We start from the raw sequence: 24,522 nt of genomic DNA on the forward strand, positions 1-24,522 counted from the left end.
AGTCGTCTCGGACATTTGAGATCGTCACTACACGATCTAGATCTGGGCCTTGTCTGGCTGTGACCTCACGTGTTAGGTAGGCATCTGAAAGGATTGGAATATGCAAACGTCACCTGCTAACAGAACTCAAGGTCTGCCTTCACACTTCACAATGGTTACTTGTTCACACAAAGAACTATGATGGGTGGGAGTGACTTCCGAACAGCAGCTTTTCTGCGCAACCAGTTGTCCCATTGTCTTGTTCACCCAAGAATTCTGGAAGATGGTACTGGTTCACTACCCATATTCGCAAGTTATTCAAGGTCCATTGCTATATATGGCCCCTTGATCAGATTTGATGCGATGGAAAAAGAAAGTTGTCTGCAACCATTCAGTGGCATTTGACTCAAAGGATTTTGCTCTTGGTATTCTCATAGAATAGCGAGCCTTGACTTCCTTCAGTCCATCTTTAGCGATTTCCCTGTCCTGATCATGGCAAAGCGTTGTCACGACTCGGATGTCCGCCAAATTACGAGGCTGCTACGCATGCCTGGTGAAATTGTTTTTTCGAGTCCTACCCAAGCATGGCTCGAGGAGCAGGCGAGAGGCATAGGGCAGCTCGACGAGTCCCTACGCCGATCGAGAAAATTCCTCGCTCGCATTTCGTCCCGGCTCGACCAGTTATGTGCCAAACCCAAGGAAGCCCAGCTCTGTAAGGCTCATTACGGTCTCAACCCCAAACTGATCCGTCGTCATATGGTTCATATCATCGCCGAGTGTACTAGCCGCATCGACCGTTTGCGGCTCTGGCGACGACGCATTCCCTACCCCGCCAGCGTCAAGGCCTGGCTCAAACGCATGGATGCCGTCACTGGGATCTGGATGGGAGCCGAAGTTTTCCGTATCGTATTTGGATACGCACAGGCTGCTTCTTGTCCGAAACCAGTCAAAAGCGGCTGCGAGGCCTGTATCATGTCAGCCATTGGTGGTCAGGATGAAGCGCTTCTTGTACTACGAGCGAGCCTCCTTTCTCGCACTGGAGGCTACGGTCGAAAGTCGCGCAAGGAACCCCGACTGTTGCGTTTGCTCGAATCATGGATTGACCATTTCGGTAGGGACCGAGCCGATGCTATTCGACGCCAGAGCGAGATGCTTGCCGATACGCTCCGAGCTGTGAGGATTCAAGTCAGGGCCGCAAAGAAGGCTGCCGAGAACGATCCAACGCTGTCTACGCCGAATCGCTTCCTAGTATTGAGAGCCGAAAACGTGACACAGAAAGTAGAGCGGGAAGTTATTGCTAAAAAGCCATCACGGCCGCGACAAGGTGTCCAAGGATGGGCCCAGAACGCAGATGGTCAGTTGGATTATGCATATTTTCGGAATCCGCCTTCAACTTGGCGTTCCTCGGGCGAAGAATCCAACGAGGAACGGTCTGAGTCTAACTCAGTTCAAGAGGCACAGACCTCCGATATGGACGAGCTGGATTCTCCCGGCGAGCGTGCGGGTCAAGAGGCATCGAATTGGATGGACGTTCGCATGAAGAACGAAGGGTTTACACTCAACGAGCGCCGGAAACTATTTGAGGACGACACTCACCCTGCCCTCAGCGACTACGGCCCGGCCAATGATGTGCCCTCTCTATTGGGAAATGGACGGCCACGGTCGATGCATTCTGAATCAGAAAGCAGTCAACGGCCACAGCCAAACCTCAAGCGCTCGGCGACCGCCGCGGGTTCTCCCACTTCTACAGCAGGCGGGAGCATCTGGGAGTCCGTTTCAGTGGCCTCCCTTTCACGATTTGGGTCTCATACGCCCAGCCATTCGGGGAGCACCATGGCACCCCCAAACACCATGTCTACCGTCTCCTCTCTTGCCCCAAACTTGAACGCTCGTCGCAATGCCCCAGGCACACGCGACGCACCGTCCTTGGTGTCGCTGCCCCCTGACGACCAGCCATATCTGGACTTCTGCAGACAGATGGGACTGGATGTGAACCCCGAGTTAGTGAAGCAAACGCGGGCCTCTGCCCCGTCGGGCTTGGGGAGCCAGCCAAGTGAGGAAGAAGGGGGTGATAGCCCGCCACCACCATCAAGCATCTACTCTCAGGACTGAACAGGGGGATATCGCCCTGTGGTTCATTAGGGGGCTAAGGACTTTGGAGAAGGACGAAAGGGGCGATTTTGTGCCATCTATATACATTGAGGAGGATTAGTAAACTGGAGAAGGGAACTATAGTATCATTATAGAGCCCGGAGTTGAAGTTATGGATGGGAATGAGACGGAAACCTGGTGGTCGATAGGAGGAAATACCCTGGGCACCTATAGGAGTTTTGACACGAGATACGATAATATGAACAACCTTTCCTTTGTTAATTTCTACCTTGTTCTCACAATGATGTAACGTAATATTTTATATGCCGCCCCCTTATAACGAAGCAGCCAACGAGTTACTCGCATGCAGCCTGTAAATCAACATCCCTACTCGTTTACAATTTTCCTGGCTCGAATGCATGTGAGCAAGCTTCCAGCCGCTGCTTGCAAACATCCAATCTCTTTCGTCTAGCTCATGAGCTGCAAGCACTGTCTACCAGTGCCCGGCAGCTGGCAGATTCTCTCCCTCTCTCTCGCACCGTGATGCCCTTCTTCACTGAGGCCGAACCCTAAGCCCTAAACGAGAAGGCATCAATAAAAATTGATTTGGTGTTATGATTCACTGCCATTTGCACCTTCCTCATCTTTTCTCGCCAGCACGTGCAACCTCCTTCCTCCCCTCAGGAGGTTAACCACACTTCTCCCCTCCTCTTATCGAGCCAACATATTTCCTTGAGAGAACAAATATTCTGCATCTCGCATAATCCTTTGTTTGTTTCCCCCTTCACAACTTATTGTTGGACCTTGCTGACGCGTCTTTAGTCAGAGCCCACCCACGGCTGCGCGCATCGTTTGCTTCTTGCTCTGTCGATCCGCTGCAAGCTTCCGCCGCAAGCACAAATCCGCGCCCTCATCAAAGCGACTCCTCCTCAACACAGTCAGCTTGTCGACAGCCAGCCATGTATCGTCCTTCAGGTGGTCAAAAGGGCGAGATCCCCGATGCCACATCAACCTCGAGTGTTTCGCGGACGCTGCAGCAGTTTCGAGCCCAGAGCGGAGGCGTTCCTATCCGCACAGAGACTCCGCCACGCCTGTGGCCGACGGTTGTCCTAAGGACTGGACGAGAGGGTGCGCAAACAGCTTCTCACGACACGGCTTAGATGGCCGGCCGCCCAGAAATTTCGCGCCCTGCAGCCATACCAACACCCCCAACGCAGACCAGACCCATGAACCAGAAGATGTATGCAGTTCGCTCTCAGCCTTCGATGCCCGGGTTTGAGCAGTCAAGCTCAGAGACCACCAACTCGCCTCGAGAGGCAAGCCCAGATCTCTCCCAAGGCTCACCACCAGGAGGTGTGCCGTTGCCTGCACCCCTACACATCATACATGCCGTTACAGAATCGCAGGAGAAGCGAGATGTTGGTGCTGACACTCTCACTATGGTTGTGAGTGAAGGGCAGGACCAAGCTGCTGAGATTCCCTCCTCAGCCGCGCAAGAGAATGAAAGATCAACTGAACTTCCGAAATTTGAAGCGCCACTCAGCCCGGGGCCTTTCCGACTACCCGCCGTCGTTGCTGCCGTGGACAAATGGCAACTGGATGACTGGAAGCCGCCCGTCGTCACCTACTTCAAGCTTTCTCGAGATCCAGCCATGGATCAGTGTGATATCGACACGGATACCGGAGAGCTCATGAAGCCCCTCAAACACATCAGGATCAAGACGGAGGACAGAACAATCACCCATAATATGGGAGATCCCGAGTGGCGACGGTGGAACATGACATCAGAGATGTACATTTCCAGGGAACTCACTCGTCGCGAGAAACTCAAGGAAGAGGTCCTTGGCCAACTCAAGCAAGAAGAAGTACCACAGCTGCCGGAGGAAGAGCCCTGGCCAGACGCTCGATGTACTATACAACCCGCGGTCCCCGAGGACTGCGCCGAGATTGCTCGGATTGTCAACCTGGAGATTCAACAAGAAGGCCACTCGCAGATCCTCCTTCCTCAGCCTGTCACTGCTTCGGACATCCGGGCTGTTTATGACACCTGTTTGCGCGGCCTGCGGCCCTTCATCGTAGCGGTTCCCTCGCAGAACGAGTTCCTGGACCGATCCAAATGGCCAAAGGGGGCAGAGCAAGAGTACCAAGAATTCCTGAAATTCAAGAAGGCTCAAGAGCCATCCAAGCCTGCAGTCATCCTTGGGTTCGCCTTTGTCGCCGATACTCGACAGGGTTTCCTTGGTCACATGTGTCCTGCATCCAGACTTACAGGGCAGATCAAACTGGTAGTCCACCCTGAGCATCGAAGAAAGCTGATCGGAACCGCACTTCTCGACCGGGTTCTGGCTTCTGTGACGATAGGCCACCGCAGCCTTGTCGACTTCAAGTGGGAGTGTTCAAACCCCAATTCCATGTACGAGTACCCTGCCGACAGGAACCGCCGACAGTATGCGAGAGTCTACATTGAGACATTCTTCACCGGAGAAGACGACCCGAGCCTTGTTTGGATGACGGGCATGCTGGAGAAGTTTGACTTCAAGCGAGTTGGTCTTTTCAAGGAGACTGCCAAGAGAGGAACCCGCGGCGGCGAGTGGCTGGATCTGGTTGTGTGGGAGTTGGAAGTCCGTTCCGCCGAGGAGCTTGCTAACTACTGAAGGGCCGCGGCCATCACAGCCATCGAAGATATTCGGACTGCGAGGAAGGGAGTGTGAAGAATGTGTTTTGGGAGGTTCAAATGTGGAGGAGGCTTGTAGACTTTTGATTCATTGCTTGATCTGTACAGTGAGTTGGGGTGATAACGGTATGTGCTAGCTATGGGGGATATGTTGAAGCGGAATAGACTGTATGAATTGCGCTGTACAATGGAAATCATCTGTTTTGGAGTCGTGTCAAGTTGAAGTGGCATTGGGCATCGTGAGGTGAGGGAGGTCGTTGAAGCGAGCACCAATCACGTGCAGCTTTGAGAGCCGCAGGCACCAGAATTCAACGACGTCCAAGTAACCCAACGACGAAGAAAAATCGCATCAAATTTATTCGCCTGAAGTTCTCAAAAGCAGCTAACAAGGTACTCCCTTTCGTTCTTTATTCCAGTTCAGATACCCCAAGCTTCGAACCATGCTGTCTATTCTGCGAAAAGCTCGCCTCAAGGATAAGGAGATGCGGATCCTGATGCTGTGAGGGCTCACCGAACGAAAAGGAATGAGGAGCAGAAAATTGACACCACACAGGGGACTGGACAATGCGGGAAAAACGACTATTGTTAAGAAGGTTATGGAAGAGGACGTTAATACGGTGAGCCCGACGTTGGGCTTCATTATCAAGACGATCGATTATGAGGGGTAAGATAGTCTCTCAACGTGATCATGGATGGTGCTGACGATGCGTCCCAGGTATAAGCTCAACATCTGTGTGTATCTAGGCACTCTGAAATATCTGAACACCATGGCTGACTCTGTTAGGGGATGTTGGTGGTCAGAAGACACTCCGGTCATACTGGAGGAATTATTTTGAGAAGACAGATGCCCTGATATGGGTCGTGGACGCAACGGATCGGTTGCGTATCGAGGACTGCAGAGACGAGCTGCAGGGACTTCTCTTGGAAGAGGTACGTCCATAGCAACGGCCGGAAGTGTAAGAAGCCAAGGGTTCGCTGACGAGTTGCACAGCGTCTTGCAGGAGCAAGCCTCCTCGTGTTTGCGAACAAGACAGACGTTGAGGGATGCATGACGGAACAGGAGATCCTCTCAGTAAGTTCGGAGCAAAGAGAATAACAAAAACATGAGCTCACAACGGTCGAGGCACTTCAATTGGAGTCGATAAGGACTCATCGCTGGCACATCCTACCATGCAGCGCCATGACTGGTAGCAACCTAAAGGAGGGATTATCATGGGTTGTGGAGGACGCCAAGAAGCGCCTTTTCCTATACTAAGCTATCTACGCAGCCAGTCAACAAGGAAAATGACTGTTGAGACGAGCAGTTAAAAGCTGAAAGTCCACCCACCATGACGTGCATAGCCCGAAACGATAGATGGGCTCGTTACGCCGGGCAACGGTCAAACTCAAACGGCAGCTTTCCAACGCCAGACGCGAACGACAGGGAACAAGCCAGCGGCGGATGGGCACATCGAAAGCGGCACTTTTGTACACTGCCGCAACGTCGCATTCCCGATCGGCTGGAGGAGGATCTGAGATGGGATTCGCCTTTTTCTGAGGGCAGCAGACTAGGTAGAATCTGAGATGGGGGGGACAAGGTTTCACCGGATTTGAGAGCGTGGTGGAGTAGGAGCGTGGTCATGGACGGGATGATGGAAGTAAACAAACCAAAGATGACGTTCTTGGCTTTGTTTATGGCGCATCGCATCCATCCATCAGTGAAGGAAGGATCCAGACGTGTGCATAACGACTAACTAATCTGTTATGCTCAGGAGAAAATGAGCCATGCTGGTTTATGCATTTCTTCGTATGATACCTAATTCAATCGTGCATCAACATCGAACTCGGCCAGGGGTTGATGACCGCCATTGGGTCTGAAGCTGTCAGGCACCGAGCATCGCTGGCATCGAGGTTCGCTGAGCTTCTAGCGGGAGCGCCCTCCAGCTGGCAGCGGGAGTACCCCCCTGAGACTTCCGCTACGGGGGGCCGTCCGCGGGTGGGTTTCTAGGGAGAGACACCTCTAGACTGGAGAATTGCCAGGGGGGGCCTGATGGGGCGGGCCAATAGGGTCTGCGTGATGCGCGTGGGCACTGGTTGCATGGATGGAGTCTGGAGGGAAAATTCCATGGACAGCTGCGGTCTGGTCTTTTACAGATGGGGACGGTGGACATGATCCCATGCATCCATGGCTGGCTGACTGTCTGTCTTTGACGCCCAGTTTATCAACGCCCAGCGAACTCTTCCTCTTCCCGTCCCGTCTCGTGCAGCACCTACAGTTCGTTCCCATCGGCAACCCGAGGCGACGCCCGGCAGGAAAGAGACGTAGGAATTAATAGTTGCAGCGTTCTTTTGCATGGGATTGCCTTCTTTTTTTTCTTCTTCTTTTTACTGCTCCATTTGCTTATGCACAGCGGCCCCCCAAATCCTGCTCTCTGCTGCCGCTGCCGCCCATTCTAAAACATCCATCCCTCCACCCCCCGTTCCGTGTCATGTCCGAGAGCCATGTCCGACGAAGTCTCCCAGTTCCTCGAGCAGGTCGAACGCCTGCGAGGCCAGCAGATCGAAGAAGACGAGGTGCGAGCCCGTGAGCTCGAGGAATACCTGGCTGCCAAGCGAGAGAGGCAAGCCCGTCGTGAAGGTGAGAGAGGTCCTAGAAAGCTCTGTGCTGTGCTGCGATGTGACGGGATGGGATGGGAGAGAGACGTGATGCTAGACTTTTGCTGTTGCATTGATGGCGTCCACTTTCGCCAGGCCAACATTCCCCGTCGTACACAACATAACGTCCCGGTGTTTACTTTTCGTCCCCATTGTTATTTACCTACTCTACTGCGTGGTCTCTTGTATGCTGTTTTTTCTAGGTCGTGGATGTTGTCGATGCTGCTCATGCCGGATCACTCAATCGCTGTCCTTTTTTCTTGCTAACCACGGTCCTTGCTCCTAGAACGTGCCAGATCCATCTCGCCGCAAAAGTCCTCACCCGCAAACACTCCGTCCCCACGCTCCAGCCGACGCAGCATACACCTTTCCGAGGCATTGAAGCTCGAGTCTCCCGTCGTACCCAAAGACGAAGGCTCCCCTCAAACGCCAGAGCCCGAGGCCAAGCTCGAGACCCCCATGGACCCCCCCGACTCCTCGCCCACCAAGGAGAACGAGACGCCCCTCGACGTCGGCACCAAGTCTCCTACAACAGCAGCGACACCACCCGCCCGTTCGTCTACGCTGTCGTGGCAGCGCCGGCCTAGCTCCCGCAGCGGCGCCGCCCGTCCCCTGAGCATGCTCGCGACCCAAAATGCGACCCAGCGGTCGCTGGCCGGGTCGCAGGATGCCACACCTGCTCCCGCCTCTGCTACCGAGCAAACCTTTTCCAAAGACCAGATCGCCCAGGCACTCGGCTCGAAAGATCCCTCGTGGTTCCGTCAGACGGCTGATCGAGGAGCAAGCTCTGCTGCTTACCGAAAGAACCAGGTTGAAGACGAGGATCGTCTGGATATGGCCTCCGTCAAGGCCCAGCTGCCAGGCATGACAGCCGACCAACCCAAGCCTAGCCCGCCTGTCGAGGAGACTCCTTCTCATACCAAGATGCGTTTGGCAAGCCCTCCGACTCTCAATCCTCCGGGCTTCGATGGCCCAGGTGACGACAAGCCATTGGTTGACCGCTTCGCGAGGACCCCTTCAGGCCGCACATCCCCTATTCGGTCCAACTCTCGGTCCAACTCGCCTACCAAGGGTGTAGGGGGCTTCGTACAGAGCGCCATGATGAAGAGGTCCGACAGCGTCAAGCGATGGAGCGTAACGAGTCCCCCAGGCCTGGCCCGTGGTGACTCAATAGCCTCAAGTCGAAGCACTGGGCTGCCCGGAACTGGTCGACCTCAGAGCATGGTGCGCCCTGGATCAACCACCCCAAGCTCGAGCCGACCTACATCACGAAATGGGCCCATTGAGTCTGAGAACGAATCCACACCGAAAGCTCCCGCAATCGACAGCGCCCTGGAGTCCAAGACCCCTAAGGCTGGGGAAGAAAGGATCCACGTTCCAACAAGCCCATCCAAGACAATGGATCCTCGACGGTGGAGTCCGACCAAGTCTAGCTGGCTGGAGAGTGCTTTGAATAAGCCCGAGTCACCCAAGCCTCAGCACAGGTCAAACACGTCGCAGCCCGCGTGGATGGCGGAGTTGAACAAGAACAAGGCCGAGAAAGCCAACAATCCTACGGAAGGGACCCGTCCTCGGCCAGGATCCATCTCTCACAAGCATCAGGTTAGCATCGGTGGGCTTATGAGGTCTACTCCGGTGGGATCTGTTGCAAGGCCCAATACCCCTGGCCTGGGCGGTATCTACTCTCCCCCTCCTGGTGGCAACCGACCTCCTTTCGGTCATGGCGCTAGCAAGAGCATCTCGAAGATTGCCCCTAAGCTTGAGCCAGCAGGTGCCGAAGAGAAGGCAGTAGAGCCTGCCCCTGAGCCTGTTCCTGAGCCTGAGAATGAACCGGTGCCAGATCCTGAGCTCACAGCAGAGGAGAAGCAGAAGCTTCACGAACCCGAGCATGAGGAGGTTACAAGTCCCAGCGAGACCAAGCCTCCTGCACCCATGCCGAAGCCGAAGCCTGAGACGCCGCCTAAGAAGGACTTTCGCGGCAGCTTGAGGCACCGACCAACCGGCTCCGAGGCACCAAAGACAAACGAGCCCGAGTTCAAGAACGTGTTTGGTAACCTCCGCAGGACCAAGACTCAGAACTACGTAGCCCCGGATGAGCTCAAGAGTAACATCTTGCGGGGCAAGGCCGCGCTCAACCAAACAGGTGGCCCCCAAAAGACAGAGAGGGTGGATGAATTCAAGGAAGCCATCTTGAAGAAGAAGGATGACTTTAAGAAAGCACAGGCAGAAGGCAAGGGCATCACCAGAAGCAACACCATGGCTGCCGAGCAACCCATGCCCGAGGGACTCGCACGACGAGCCGAGTTGGCCAACAAGAGAAAATCAGTCATGGATCTGAAGTCGGCTGCTGCGCCAGGTAGGCCAGAGTCGCCAAAGCCGGTTCCTGGTCCCAAGAGGATGCAAAGTACACCATCTCTCTCGCCGAAGCCCTCTGTGTCGCCTAAGCCTTCGCCAAAGCCCGCCGCCGTCCCCTTTTCTGCTGAGCACTCGAACGAAGGCCTCAAGCGGGTATCAACAGAATCCAGCGCAAAGCCAGAGGAGCCAAGAGCCTTGCCAATCTTGCAGAAGGAAACGAGTGCCCCCTCTATTTTGCAGGGACGTGTAGGGGGTGTAGGAGGTGTAGGAGGTGTAGGAGGTAAGCTCGCTGGCCGGTTCAGCCCAGCTCTGGCTGGTATGCTTGCGCGAGGCCCCCCTCCCATGGCTACCAATGGGGGAGCCAGCGAAGAACCTGGCCCAAAGGGCGCTTCTACATTAACCACAGAGCCATCTGCTCCTGGCCCACAGTTGACACATATGACAAAGGGTCGAGCGAGAGGACCTAGGAGAAAGGCGCCGACCACAGCCGCCCCTGCAGCTGCCCCAGCTACTGAGTCCAAGCCTGTGCCCAAGGAGAGCCCAAAGCCCATTGAGGCACCTGTCGAGCCTGTGAAGGAGGCCCCCGTGAAGGAAACTCCTGCCCCCGCCCCTGTGGAAAAGACTGAAGAATCAGTCTCTGGTCCCTTCTCTATCCGGCAGCAAGTCGCTGCCAAGGCGGCCCTTCGTGGTAGACCTACTCCTGGTGCTAAGCCTCAGGAGAAAGAACCTGCCAAGGGCTTCCAAAGCCTTGAGGAGCGAGCTCCCGCATTCCTCCGCAAGCAAACATCTCCCACTGAGCCTGCTTCTGGCGACTTCCCATCTCCCCTTAGAATCCAGAAGACCGGTGATGCCGCTTCGCAGCCCAACTCGCCCAAGAAGCTCGACACGAAGCGCATGTCGAGGTTCTTTGATGAAGCTGGATCCAACGGCGCAAAGCTGGAGTCTCCAAAGGAGCCTGTCAGGTTGACTCACCAGCGAACTGGCTCCAGGTCTCCTGTGAAGATGTTCCAGCGCCCTCTGCCGGAGCCCGAGCCGTCGTCACCCACAAAGGTTGACAGCGATCCTGTCGTGTCAGTCAAGAACGCCAGAGCCATGTTTGGCGGTGCTGCTCAGTCACCGCCACCACCGCCTTCAAAGCCCTCTTTCGATGGGGCTGAGCCTGAGGTGACCAAGACACCAACAAGGACACCTCGTGCCCTTCCTGAGGTCGAACGTTCATCTCCACTCCAAATCAACAAGACACCATCTCGAGTGGCTAACCGCCCTCTGCCAACTCCTCCAGCTAAGGAACCCCAGACTCCCAAGGCCCAGCAAACCACCTCGGCGGCCGCATCGCCAAAGCCCAAGCAGGGCAACGATGTGGCAAGTCTGCTCAGCGACTTCTTCGGCCCAAAGCAGCCGAGGACCGAGTACAAGGTGGACACTGCATCGATTCTTATGAACCGCCCACCGACAGGGCCTGCTAAGATCCAGAGTCTGAGCTTCCAGGTGTTCCAGATCTCGGCTGAAGGCAGGAAGTCGCCGGTTGCTTCGCACTATGAGCGCGTGCTGTTTGAGCGAGAGATGTACATCGCCCCGCATAGCTTCACTAATGAAGCTGGCTGGAAGCGACTGGAGATTTACTTCTGGGTTGGTGACCAAGTGCCCGAGGCTGCGGCTGACGATGCTCTCCTGTTTGTTCAGAAGGAAGCCAAGGCCCTCGGTGGAAAGCTGGTCAAGATGCAGCAGGGCAAGGAGACTACCGAGTTCCTCCAGGCCCTCGGTGGTGTTGTCATGGTCCGACGAGGTTCGAGCAACAAGTACGACTCGCTGGCACCCAACATGCTCTGTGGCCGACAATACCAGGGTCAGGTCTCGTTTGACGAGTGCGACTTTACCCCAGCCAGTCTCTGCGCGGGATTCTCATACCTCATCACCAACCAGGGCAAGGCCTATCTCTGGAAGGGTCGCGGCTGCGATGTGGCCGAACTGAGCGCAGCACGACTAATTGGCATCGAGCTCACCCTGACTGGGGAGTTGATTGAGGTTGATGACGGTGAAGAGCCCGAGTCATTCTGGGCACTATTCGAGGGAGGATCCAAGCCGCACTCGGCTGATCACTGGCGACTCAAGCCCAACTATGCCAAGTACTGCAGCAGACTCTTCTGCTCAGACGCAGATACACGGCAACAGGTGTGTTGACTATCCTCAAGTAGATCTTGACAGCTACTAACAATTACTAGGTCTTTGAGATCTCGCCCTTCAACCAGCGTGACCTCTCCCCTGAGAAAATCTACGTCCTCGACGCCTTCTTTGAGATGTACATCATCGTCGGCGCCCGTGCCCAGTCCCGATATGCATCCTTCCGCAACGCTCTTGACTTTGCGCAAGAGTACGCCATTCTTGCCTCTGGCATGGAGGACCGCCCCTTTGTCCCCATCTCAACGGTTGTGCTCGAGGGCATCCCTCGGGATCTGAAGCGAGTCTTCCGCTTCTGGCGCGATGACCTTAGCCCTACGGCAACTCACAGCGGCAACGCATCAGCTGCTCTTGGCACACCGAGGCGCGGTCGGAGCTTGAGAGTGGTGTCGCTGACACAGGCGCTGCAGGCACTTAGCGAGTGAAGCAGAGAGGGTGTGTCAAGTGTTGAAAAAGTCGGGACTTTTTTCTTGAGGTGATTTGCTATGTAGCGGTACTCCTTGTAATTGGCTGGCCTCGGCCTTTGGTGCATGATGAGACATGGGACGGGTTGGCGATCTTGGAGTTGAAATCTTGTTTGTAGCCTCATGTTGGAAGAAGTGGGTGACGATAGTAGACCATGTGTGGCCTAGACAGCGATGTGTGTATCAATACTTGATGTTTGATTCTAGTTTTCCATCGTCTAGGTGATGTCGTCAAACATGGACTCAACTGCAAAGACAACTGAAATCTCATCTCATCATGCGCCGTCTATTGGTTCATCTGATAATCGTCTGTATCTTGAGAAACAAAAACATGTCTCAACAGTAAAGCATGAATCAAACAAGACTGCATGCATGATAGGGGGGGAAAGAATGCAATAGCACAAAAACAAAAAGCAATCGACTTTGCTCAGTCCATCAGAGCAAAAAGCCGCCTCATGCGTCTATGGGGGTATCAAATGACTGCCTTCGAGTCTCTTCATACGACATGACTCCCCTTGGAACCCTCTCGTTAGGAAAATTTACTCATCATCCCTTACCCAGTCTGTCTCCTCCTCTTGAAATCTACTTCTACCAACCTGAAGTTTACAATGTTTTTTTTAGGGGGGTGGCCACTTAGTGGGCGGCACCGTTGGTATCGACGCCAGAGCTCTTGCCGGTTGAGCTTCCGTTTGAGGCGGGCACAGCGATGGGCTGGCCTCGGGCCTTGGCAGTTAGAGAGACAAGCTCGCTGAGCATAAGCTCGCGCGTTGTGCGTGTGAGCTCATCAACGTCGGCCGTCTCCAAGCCCTTGGTAGGAATGGGTTCCAAGACTGTGGTTTGTTAGTCAACTATAAGATTGTCACTCTGAGAGAAAACATACCCTTGACGGGAATCTTGCCAGACTTAAAGACAAAACTCTTGATGAAGAGGATATGGCTGTAGTTTGCGACAACGCAGGGAACAATGGGGACGCCGGCCTGGACAGCCAGGTGGAAAGCGCCCTTCTTGAAGGGGAGCAGCATGGGCTCCTTGGCGTAGCTGCGGGTGCCTTCGGGGAACATGTAGACACTCTGGCGCTTGGACTGAATCTCGTTGGCGGCGCCCTTCATGGCCTCGCGGGCATCCTTTGTGTTCTTGCGGTCGATAAAGATGGAGCCGCTCAGAGCCATGAACCAGCCGAGGAAGGGTGTCTTCTTGAGCGAGGCCTTTGCCGTGACGCTGCAGTACTTGGGGAACATGGTACCCAGCATGAGAACATCGAGCTCGGTCTGGTGGTTTCCGATAAAGACGGCGGGGCGCGTGGTGCCGAGGATGTTGTTGGGGTCCTCAATGACAAACTCGACGCCGGTGGTCAAGAGCATGGCGTAGAGGAAGCATCGGCCGGCGGCCCATTGGGCGATCCCCTGCTTGCCGATGAGGGTGAGGAAGATGGAGACGAAGACGCCGTAGAGGGCGGCGAAGATGAGCGAGATGTACGAGGCTAGGCCGCGGGCGACGAAGCCGGCCTTGGGGACGACCATGGAGAGGGCGTAGAAGAAGATGGTGAGGGCAGCGTAGCCCGTGAGGAAGGTCGCAAACATGCTCGAGACAGACATGGTGGGCGGCCGGATGGTTATACGATATAGGGCGAGTCTATACGGTATAGAGAAGTATTCGGAGGAGAGTCGACGGAGGAAAGGGTTATAGGGAGAGGGTTTGGCGGGGGTGGTTGGTCTAGTTTGGTTCGTTGAGTGGAGGCTCAATTCTCGCTCGCCGCGGCGGCAGCGACGATGGCGATGGCGGGCAGCGGGGTTCTTTTTCTTTTTGCGACGCACACACAGACACACAGACACAACGAAAAACGAGGGTGGGTAAGAATATAACGAATAATGAAGAATGACCTGCTATCACAAGGCCATGGCTTGAAGCACAAGGTTTGGTAAGTAAAAAAAAACAGGAACAGGGAAAGAAGGAAAAAAGGCGCCCGTTGGATGGCGGCCACGGGATCGGGAAGAACGAGACACGGCCGCTGGAAAAGAGTCGTTGATTGGGGCGATTTGATTGGCCGAGGCCGAACATGACGGTGGGTGTGGGTGAAAATGGCTTGTGAAAGTCGGGACCTGAGTCAGCGGTTTCCCCGATGTTGCGATGGTCCGAATGGGGTAATTGCAGGGGGACACATGATATATCACAGATGCCAATGGCGTTGTATTATTATAAAACAGGCGGTATAGCTACAAAAATTGACTAATACTCTTACTCTACATTCAATATCATATGCCAACTTACACCATGAAAATCATGTGCCGCGGCTCATGGGCAAGCTAATCGTGAGATATACCACTTTACGTTGGGGTGAAAAAGCGAGCGCTTTGACCAGAAAGACAAGAATCACGTGGCGGGCCTGTCCCCAACCGTTTGACAGAGATGCCAAGCCTTTAGCCTTGTTCTCCACAAAATCGGAAAAAAGTGACGTACCCTCTTGGCAAGGGTTTGGTTTGTTCAGGTTTGAAGCCATCACCATCAAGCAGATGGTAAATACGGCTGCTGGTGAGAATTGTAGGTCTCGGGGCTGAGAATGACAATTCGGCATATTTCTGGGTATAAATACCCCCTCTCTCTCCCTCTTACATCTGACTTGAAAACTCAACACCTTCTATATATATTCAACTTCCTTGTCGGCTTCACAACACGACGGAAGAGTTTATTCTTTATGGCGCTTTCTGCGACCCCAGGTTTAAGGAGTACTTCTACCGGGGCCTATTTGAAGAAGATCTGTCGCAGCGCAAAAATCAATGCGACCAGGCTCAAAGAATACAGAAGGGGTTAACGCCGAGGCCTTTTTTCACCTACTCATTCCTCTTCTGTCACTCGGAAACTCTTATATATACACCATTCATGAACAAGATGGCGGGTCCTCGACTATCCCCTTCTATTGCCCCCAGCCACATCTGGCTTCCCTCGCTTCTCCTTCGAGCCTCACGACGAGATCCTTGCCAAGTTGATGCTTGTACTTTGAGTTGATCTTGCGACTTCTCATCATGTACGAGACCTTGACGAGGTCAGCTTCTTTCGGGCTCTGGCAGCTCACCCCCCACAGCGAAGGAAGAGTCCGAGCCCGCTTCTTGTTCTTGCCAAACCATTTCATGTTCGGGTCGTCTTGCCTTACGAATCGAGTCAAAATTGTTCTGTCTTCTTGACCCAGGACACGACCCTCACGTCTTGACACTAGCCAGGGATACTTCGACTCTGTGGAATGAGATGACCAAAGATGCAACGTTCAAACGGATCTTTTCTCTATACGCTTTCTTTGTCGTCGCATATATTATAACCCCCTCAACCTCGCTCACGGGGTCGGTGTGTCGTACTATATACCGTCCCGAAATGAGTCCTGGATCTTGAGACATGGGAATCTTGCCTGTTGGCCATGTTTCGCTCCATATATAAGGCTCGTATCCTAGCGAACTGGAAAGATCCAATACTCGATGGTTCGCTCCACCTTTCTCTCTGATAATCATGCGTCCCAAGTCGAGCGATTCTTTGCCCACATTCGTTGCATTACTCAAACCATGACAGTGCGTCTTGAACGACTATTCGTCTATCTTCGAACTTTGCAATATATATACCTCACGATGTATTTATCAATACCGGGACACACCTGGACCCGATCGCCTCCAAGTTGCATCTATTGTTCTTTACACTAGTTACAAACCGTGGGCGGCGGGATGAAGAGATAGCACAGAGATTCTGGTTCCTCGAGCCGACCGCGTACGCGGTCTTGCACACCATATCCATGAACTGCTACAGACGTTCCGTGCCTTGTTCCTGACCTACGAATGCCCTTTGAATCGATCCGACCGACTTCTAGGATGCGAATGATCTTTCACAAACCCAAGCGCAACGTGATCTTCAACCGTCAATCACATCAATGACCCTCAAAGTCGCGCCTCTATAGTATCAATCCTACAGCAAGATCCAAAAAGGAAGATTCCTTTCCTCTTCATATTGCTGCCATGAATCCTTTTGCTCGATGGGACTCACACACCATCTGATCGGGACCCAGGATCAACACATACAGACACAGATTCACATCAGCTGGCCTTTGACAATGGGTTATCATTGGCGACTCCCCTGGTATATACATACCCCTTTCTTCGCTTTTACTTGAAGGACAAACAAACCCCGTCCTTCATTCAACTTATGGCTTCGTCGACTTCTTGGGCTTCTCCCACGTGTCATTTCATGAGCTGGGAAGAGGTGATGGAAGATCTGCTCCGGGTGGCCTTAAAGGCATCATTCTTCCCATCCAAGAAACGCACCCATACAACGATTCATCTTTTTGGCGAGTCCCGTTCCTGGGAGACTTCTAGTGATCCCAATAACCCAAACGAATGGAAACAACGCACCTTGAGGCGACAAATGTCGGGTTGAACATGTATCACACGAATCTTCCTCACGAAGGTGCCTCCGATGGCTCCTGTCAAACCTGGATCTTGACTCGAAAGCACAATCGGGTTGGATGCCATATCATACACCTCTCGCCTGCATTCACACAAGAATTCTCCTCGACTTCTTACGTGCCTTTGAATTAATGCAGCATGGTTATATAATCGGTCCACGTCGAGACACAGTCCTATTCTCAAGATGTTGGTTGATACCATATCATCCCTCTCCTATATATATTTCAGCCCTGTTTATCTGCTATCCCTGATTGGGAAGCCGTCCCCGGCCTAGGTACCTCAGAAACTGGTTCTACACAGCCGTACGGTTCATATATGGGTTTCTCCGTCTTTTCGCTTTTGAGGGCAACGCCTGCCAGAGTGTCTCTCACCGTCCACCAACGGTTGTGGGGACTCTTGAGCATCCCTCCACCGCTATGCAGGAACTTGACCTCGAGAATGGAACTACCAAAGAGATGGGGCGCGGGGCAACCCAGAGATTCCCACCTGGCATCCAAGTTGGGACGATGCTACTCTTAGATTGTGAGGGAGCTCAAAGACTATCAAGCCGCTAATCATTTCCAAGAAAGACACTCCCTCAGTCTTTTTCCTCTAAGGAGGGACTCCTCGAAGTGGCAATTATTTCAACAAGTGCAAAGCTCGTAAAGGCCCTGGTCGGGCCCTGCGAGCTATCAGTATATAAAGAAGGGCCTTCTTGTATCTTGTTATGGAGGAGGCACATGGCCGAGATGGCCTCTATCTTCTGCATCGTGTCTGCTCGGGGATCAAACTTCGGCCGCGATGTGCCATCACATGCAGGAGGCAGCGATAGGTAAGCTGCAGAATGTGCTGGGAGCAGGCATGCTTGGATACTACACTCCCACCTCTCGGAGCGGATGAATCTCTCATCTAGACATAGAGTATATCTCTGAACTTCATCGAATGAAAGGCCAGACACAAAAGGAGAAAAGGTCATACAGAAAACTAGCGAGTTCGCTAGCTGCACGAGCGAGTTGAGCCATGCCTTTTCGGCTTCTGAAGCTCAGCCACAACTATTGGTCTCCTTTGTTGGCAACGCCATTTCGGTATGGAGCTCCAATCGCCCTATGGTCGGGGTTCCCATTTTGCCCTGGCACTTTATATATCTTTGTCAACCCCGAGTTGCACGGTTTGCTTTTCATCAACGTTCGCCGTACTTTCGGTGCGGTGAGCGCTTCACCTCACCATCGAAAGAGAAGACTGGACGCTCGACATAATCGAACCCCAACATTCATTCATTCGCCATGGTGTTTTCTTTCCCCCTTCCCCCAGAGTTGTTAGACCCCTCTGCCAGGCGAGGCGACAAACCATGCCAGCGAATGGTTCCGCTTGGTCCTGCATGTCATGGACTAGTCTTAGTTTTCAACCTATTCTGTGTTGTCCTGGTCATATTCTACCTATATATCGAGAATCCTACATTTCCATTAAATCAAGGGACCTCTGTTCGTCACCTCGCAGAAAGTTATGATTCAGCAACAAGGTCTTGGCGGTAGAACTCCGAAGGAATAACCATCATCTCATCCCTAGCAGCATGGATTGGACTGGACCTATTTCCTGGTCCTGTCCTCCTGAAACACCAAGCCCCACGTTGCTGTCGAGAAACTCCCTTCCCGTTCCCGCTGGAACGGCGGAAACACAAGACAGCCTGGAGAGAGCCCTACGTTAACCCCCTATATATTCGGAGACTACAAGTCTCTCTTTACTTTTGTGACAGCCCGGGCAGTCGAGTCATCTGGTTGCGTGTGGTCTCACGTACATACATCTAGGGCTTCAAGCCGCCTCTCACTAGATCAAAGGCTTTGCATCCCGTGAGGAATTACTTCTCTTCTACCCTCAGGTCCACAAAGTAACCAGCTTGTCATCCGGATCCGCTGTGTAGGCGAAGATAGTGCCGTGAAGCCGAGAGCTGCATTTTGTCAACCCGCCGGCCTTGACGAAACGCCTATGGGAGATTTACAGGTCGCCGGATTTGACAGATGAGAACCGGTTGCTCAAGAGATTTGCATCTCCAAGAGGCGTGCTATGCCTACCGTGCTGTCATACTCTATGCTGAGAGCAGACGTCTCATCACGGGGCCAATTTGAGAGGCTTTCGAAGCCGATTTTGGCCGCGAGAATCCAGTCATCTGTTGCCTCTAAGCCTATTCTCTTAGATGAGTGTTTGCAAATTGTCATCTAAGTGGCAAGCGAGGCTGTTATCAGGGTTCTACAATCATCATATAATGTCTTATATATATCCGGCCCGGAGTCCACATGGTGCAAGACATGCTTTGGAACTCAGACGCGGGTGTCGAACGAACACCGATTCACCCGATTAGAGATGCTTTACATCGAGTGCGTCATAGTCTAGGGGAAAAAGACATCATGAGGTTTCAGTTGAGCGGAGCCCCAGACCTTTGAAGCGAGGTAACGGTGTCTGGCCATTCCTCCATTCCCTTTACGGGATGTGGACACAACAGGACCAAACCTCGCCCTCCTCGAGGTGAACATGTCTACTCATGGAATCTCGGGGTAGATGAGACCGTCATCTTAACCAGATATCATCCATCTTTCTACACTCTGGTCATTATACAATCCTAAAGAACATTTCCGAGACTGGTTCTACGTCTGGTTCTTCCTTCACAAGGACTTTCCCTCAAATACCAGTATATATCTCGACTCCACTCCACTCGCTCTATCAAGCGTGAGGCCCGAGACTTAGTTCCCATCAGAAAGGGGCTGAGGAAGATTTGTCAAGTCGAAGCATATCAGCACCTAACAGGAAAAGGTCTCATCAAGAAAGGCTCAAACGATATATAAAAGACCACGCACCCTGAATCTTCCCAAGCAGTGGCCCCCATGGCTTATCTAGGCCAATCTTGACCCCTTCACTCACATGAGAGCCCCCCCGATATCCAGTTATTCCGGTCAAGGGAACTTTGGGGCTTCCCAGTTACCGCCTTGGGCGAGGCAATTCTCAAGGGCTGTGAATATCCAGAAGAGCTTGGTGCCGAATTGGGGAGTTTCGGTCAGACTGTTTCGGGACGGTCTCCTCCTCTCAATCATCAATAAAGTCCCTCTCGGCTTTGTGTGAATCTGGCTTTTCCTCTTTGTACTATACAGACTTCAGGCCATCGAACCTGGTGGCCCCTGGGGATACAACTACACACTCCGCACACGGTTGTTCCCGGCTCGATCTGGTTGTCTATACCAGGCCCTAAGTGTGTTGTGTTTGAGTTACTGTTCGAGAGTCTGAAAAAAGTACTCCGGTGGAGGATGATTTCTTTGCCGGATGCATCCCCTGCTCTTACCTGGACGATCAATTGTGATGTCCTGGTGGATTCTTTATATGTCTCTTGCTTCAAGGAATGCCCTGGAACTAGTTGGACGTGCATCTCGACAGGATGCGGGTAGCAGCCATGCCTCACAGAATTCAACTCGTTCCTAAGGCTTGCCAGTTGGAAGTACCCAAACCCACCCATGATATATAAACAAGACCTTTCATAGGCATCTCATGGCCGAGTTGAGAACCGGGCTGTCGTCCATGCGACGAGCATCACCTTCGTCGGCCGCCTAGAGCTTGTACCCGATGAGAAAGGACGCTTCTTCCCCGTTCACATGTATAAACACAGCAACACCGCCTTCTTTGAAGCCGTCCATGATGAGGTCTTGGCCTCGGCGATCTATATATATTACTCGCTGTGTTGAGTTGCTTGAAAGCCCAAGTACCGACAAGATAGATAAAGGAATCGTTCTGCAAGAATTATCCAACGTCCTTCATCTAGACTACACTCGAACACAAGCCCGATTCAAATGCCACTCGCAACTGGCAGTGGCTCAAAGTGGTTCAAGCCCATGTAACGCTCAGGGCGTAATCGGCCCCGGCGTTGTCGTCTTGACTCAGTACCGAATCTCAGTCGATCAAATATCTTCCAGAAGATATGCCAGTCGATCAGTCAACTATATGTCCTGTCAATCAGTCAACCAGTCAATCGAATACCAATCAGTCAATCGAATACCAATCAGTCAACTCCAATTCCACTCATCGTCAATCAACATTAACTTTTATCCTTACAACCAAGAACTTTGAGTCCAAACTTCCTATTCCTCCACGTGTTGATGGATCCGAGATCAACGTGGTCTGCATATCCAAAGTTGACCGGCAGGAGTTCTTGTGGGGGAAAACGCGGCGGACTGGGTCCGAGACAAAACGGCCAATGGGAGCATTCAAGGGGCCCGAGCTCCCCCCGCAACGCCAAGCAGTTCCCTGTATGAGTGCTGTAGACTGGCGACGGCGTCTGGAGCGGATCCTCTGGGCTGTAGGTGCAGGCAGCATATAGATGTAATGATATAGATAAACACATGTCAAAATCAATGTTGTTCGAGTATCGTTTCTTGGGATAAATGTGGCAGGCAGCAATTGCACGAGCTCTTCAAGGACCAGGGCTTGAATCCGACATCACGGGACCGTCCGAGCACACCCTCACACCCTCTCAAGCTCGAGATGCAGCCCATTTGGTAGCACCAGCACGACTCAACCCGAAAAGACCAGCTCGGTCTGAGACATGTGAAGAAAAGTTCAATTGCAGCTATTTTTTTTTCTCTATACATCATCAATTTAGAAAAACACCATCAACATCTTCCACGATCAGCTCGCCATCTTACAGCCCCTACACCTAGGGAGTCCCTCATCGCATCACGTGAAGTGCGCCTATCGGGGACTCTACCGGCTCTACACGGGATACCCAGATACAGTAGCTCATGTAACCACTGTAAGCCCCGTTGCAGCCTCAAAGTGGAAGCCTCGCCGTCACCCTCGACTCCCAGCATCAACCATCGCCAGATTTCTCGCCTCGACCATTGTGAGCGTTCCCTATCTGTCGCATCCTGGACCCGGGGGCTCTAGCTTGGTCGCTTAAAGCCGCAATCCGATCCACTCGTTCAAGCTCTTTCTCAGTCCTCGTCCGTACCCCCCAAGGCTCCCAACCATCAAGCTTGAGCTTCTTGCTGTTGCTCTCTCTGGCATATGATGCGACTCGCCCGATAATCAATCGCCATGGCCTCCTCTCGCCGAGGACAACCCTCCCTCTCGGTCCGCATGCCCTCGAACCAACCCCTCGACCGTCCTCCCATCGACGCCCTGTTCCTTATCCACTTCGACGTCAAGGCCGGCTACACCATCCTTTGGAAGCAGTCCGCCCCGGGCATTGAGCTCGAGGGTCTCGTCGAGTACAAGTCTCTGCCCTCGGGCCTACACACCGTCTCTGAGGATCTCATCTACTTTGTCCACGATGGCGGCCACGCCGGTCTTAGCGCCTTCGTCAACATGCCCTGCGACGAGGAGGAAGCTCGTCATGCCAGAATGATCGCCGTCGGCGTTCTGGTCCCTCTGAGCTACGGTCGCTTGGGTCGCGCCTGGAGACATGCAGAAGCTCTGAAGGAAATGGCCGCGTACGTATTCGTCTCGTCTCGTCTCGCCGTGCGCAACTACACCCAACTAACAGCTCTCCACAGGAAACTCGCCGAGGACCGTAAGAACACCAGCATTCTCGAAGAATACTGGACCGCCAATCGCGAGAAGCAAGGCCAGGGGAACCGACGTCTCTCGGGCGAAACCCCCGTGAGCTCTCCGTCCCTCCATTCACAACCTTTTGGCCACAAAGGCCACAACCGAAACCGATCCGCCTCGGACGGCGCCTCCCTAATACCTACTGGCAATACCCTCTCGCCATATCATCCCGCGTGGAGCTTGACCAGCCTATTGGACAAGTTCGGCCCTCTCATCTTTCCTATACACCGCGCAGCCTTGTTGCGCAAGCGCATTCTAATATCATGTCATGCGCCAGTTCATGAGATTTGCGATTTTGGTAAGTTGCGCGCTATGTAGACTTTGACTGCCACTAACAAGAGTCTCCCAGTTTATAATATCTCTGTGCTTTCCAATATTCCCTTGTCCGTTACCGATATCCTCCCCACTTCGACCTCGACACAGCGCCTAAGGCCCTTGTTCTCTATTGGTGTACACGACATCCCTTTCCTCATGGAGGATTTTGAGGCCTCCAAGAGGGAACGCAGTAGCGAGGATGCAGTGGACGATGAGGCCGGTTCTGGGTGGATCGCATGTACCACCGACAGCATCCTCGCTATGAAGGATACTCTGTGGGATATGCTCATCACCATTCCTCCGGACTATGCCTCTAATGCTGTCGAACGGGTCTGGCCTGTGGTAGAATGTCCACGGGGGCAGCCCATCAAGGCCACTCAGCGAGATCTACGCCGCTTCACTTCTCTCAAGAATGGCCTGGCTCGTCTAGCAGCTCCCGTCTCAACTCCCAATGCTGCCCCTGAGTCTCCTGAGTCAGAACGACGCGTCTCCACTCATTCAACCCGCGTCGTGCGTGATCCTCGCGACGATGCTGTAGAAACCATCGTCGAGCCATTAAGCTGGGCAGCCCTGGCATATAATGGATACATGTGGTGGGCCAGCGCTGGTGAGCAGCTTCGGTCCGAACAGCAGGAAGAAGCATCTCGCGACGCTGCTCTACTCGCCGATTTGGGTCGCTCATCAATGAGCATGCCTCGGCCGAGCTCTCGTTCTGAGCCATTATCCGAATCTCTCACCTCCTTCACAGCGCCCAGACGTACCAGTCATGACTCGGACGAAGCCCGTGTCGAACTCGCTATAATCGCCTACTTCCACCGCCTCACAACCCAGATCCTCTCCGTGCTAGGTGATCTGGCCGACAGCCAAGACGAACCTTACACTGACCATGATGACGATGAGGATCTATCACAAGGCTCCAGTGAGCGGACACCTCTCCGCCCAACAGAGGCCGATCTCGATGACTTGGACGCCGACGCCATCCGCGTCGACAGCCACGCCGTGGAAAACATGGGCCTCGACGTCTGGAGCGACAGCGACTCCCTCTTTGTCCGCGAGCTATCAACCCTCTACTTTGGCCGCTCCGCTCGCATCGAGGGCAAGGGCGTCGAAGTCTGCGGCGTGAGGGTCTGTTGAAGGTTCTGGCCCGGCTGTCTTTGCTGAGACAACCGTGGCGACGAGACGAAGCTGGACTTGCGTCTTCTTTGTACAACTCTGCAAGCTAAAAAAAGAAGAGTATTGTTTTTAAGAGCAGACGGGTCAGTCTAGATGTGTGTGGAATACCTAACTCAGAGAATTGAGCCTCGCAGGCAAAACCCAACAAAACTTGTGTCGACGAATTGATGGAGGAGACGAGTTTTTATTTGCTGGCAGCGTTGCAGTTTTTACATGTTTTCACTCTTAATGTTGGCTTTTTTTTTTCCCTCATTCTAGAAACCTTTGGTTTGGGAGGTTATTATTATATAGCGTTTTTGGCTGGGCATGTATGTATGTGTTGCTCAAGATCAAAAGGACAACAACAAACTTGTACATCTCTCTCCCACATGTTGGTTGCATGGGTTCAGTTCAAACTTGGCAAGAGAAGCAGAGATTAAAAAAAAGTCGAGTGTGGAATCAAAAAAGTACAATAGGTATGAAACGAAAAAAAAAAAAAAAAAAAAAGAGGTTATATATCTCATTCCCTTAAAAAAGAACCCCAAAACTCCCAACCCGGTTTTTGGCCGCGGAAAATGTTATGCCCAAAGTCGGAGGGTGCCATGCTCCTCATACCGGACAAAGCAGCTCTCCCTACCTCGTCTCCTTTTGCCCATTTCCCAGAAATACATACACA

At 53.1% G+C, this 24,522-nt stretch overlaps 6 protein-coding genes across 6 annotated transcripts; 5 read left to right on the plus strand and 1 right to left on the minus strand.

The window, feature by feature from the left end:
* Nucleotides 1–471: 471 nt before the first annotated feature.
* Nucleotides 472–2,091, plus strand: LRP88_09629 (uncharacterized protein; the record flags this gene model as incomplete). The annotated part of the gene is made up of 1 exon (XM_083246111.1): nucleotides 472–2,091. One exon carries the CDS (start codon nucleotides 472–474, stop codon nucleotides 2,089–2,091), a length of 1,620 nt encoding a protein of 539 aa, XP_083097224.1.
* Nucleotides 2,092–3,230: 1,139 nt separating this feature from the next.
* On the plus strand, nucleotides 3,231–4,724 carry LRP88_09630 (uncharacterized protein; the record flags this gene model as incomplete). Its single annotated transcript, XM_083246112.1, has 1 exon — nucleotides 3,231–4,724. One exon carries the CDS (start codon nucleotides 3,231–3,233, stop codon nucleotides 4,722–4,724), a length of 1,494 nt encoding a protein of 497 aa, XP_083097225.1.
* Nucleotides 4,725–5,184: 460 nt separating this feature from the next.
* LRP88_09631 (ADP-ribosylation factor family-domain-containing protein) lies at nucleotides 5,185–5,999 on the plus strand (the record flags this gene model as incomplete). The annotated part of the gene is made up of 6 exons (XM_083246113.1): nucleotides 5,185–5,243; nucleotides 5,298–5,408; nucleotides 5,460–5,476; nucleotides 5,529–5,674; nucleotides 5,736–5,816; nucleotides 5,868–5,999. The coding sequence occupies 6 exons, from the start codon at nucleotides 5,185–5,187 to the stop codon at nucleotides 5,997–5,999; spliced, it is 546 nt and encodes a 181-aa protein (XP_083097226.1).
* Nucleotides 6,000–7,225: 1,226 nt separating this feature from the next.
* LRP88_09632 (uncharacterized protein) lies at nucleotides 7,226–12,336 on the plus strand (the record flags this gene model as incomplete). The annotated part of the gene is made up of 3 exons (XM_083246114.1): nucleotides 7,226–7,361; nucleotides 7,665–11,905; nucleotides 11,956–12,336. The coding sequence occupies 3 exons, from the start codon at nucleotides 7,226–7,228 to the stop codon at nucleotides 12,334–12,336; spliced, it is 4,758 nt and encodes a 1,585-aa protein (XP_083097227.1).
* A 672-nt stretch (nucleotides 12,337–13,008) lies between these two features.
* LRP88_09633 (1-acylglycerol-3-phosphate O-acyltransferase SLC1) lies at nucleotides 13,009–13,970 on the minus strand (the record flags this gene model as incomplete). Its single annotated transcript, XM_083246115.1, has 2 exons — nucleotides 13,009–13,205; nucleotides 13,256–13,970. The coding sequence occupies 2 exons, from the start codon at nucleotides 13,968–13,970 to the stop codon at nucleotides 13,009–13,011; spliced, it is 912 nt and encodes a 303-aa protein (XP_083097228.1).
* A 7,896-nt stretch (nucleotides 13,971–21,866) lies between these two features.
* On the plus strand, nucleotides 21,867–23,828 carry LRP88_09634 (uncharacterized protein; the record flags this gene model as incomplete). The annotated part of the gene is made up of 3 exons (XM_083246116.1): nucleotides 21,867–22,261; nucleotides 22,325–22,677; nucleotides 22,729–23,828. 3 exons carry the CDS (start codon nucleotides 21,867–21,869, stop codon nucleotides 23,826–23,828), a joined length of 1,848 nt encoding a protein of 615 aa, XP_083097229.1.
* Between the last annotated feature and the right edge of the window lie 694 nt (nucleotides 23,829–24,522).

Source organism: Fusarium phalaenopsidis (genome assembly GCF_050370095.1).
Source record: "Fusarium phalaenopsidis strain FUZ10S chromosome Unknown contig_32304, whole genome shotgun sequence".
NCBI lineage: Eukaryota > Fungi > Ascomycota > Sordariomycetes > Hypocreales > Nectriaceae > Fusarium > Fusarium phalaenopsidis.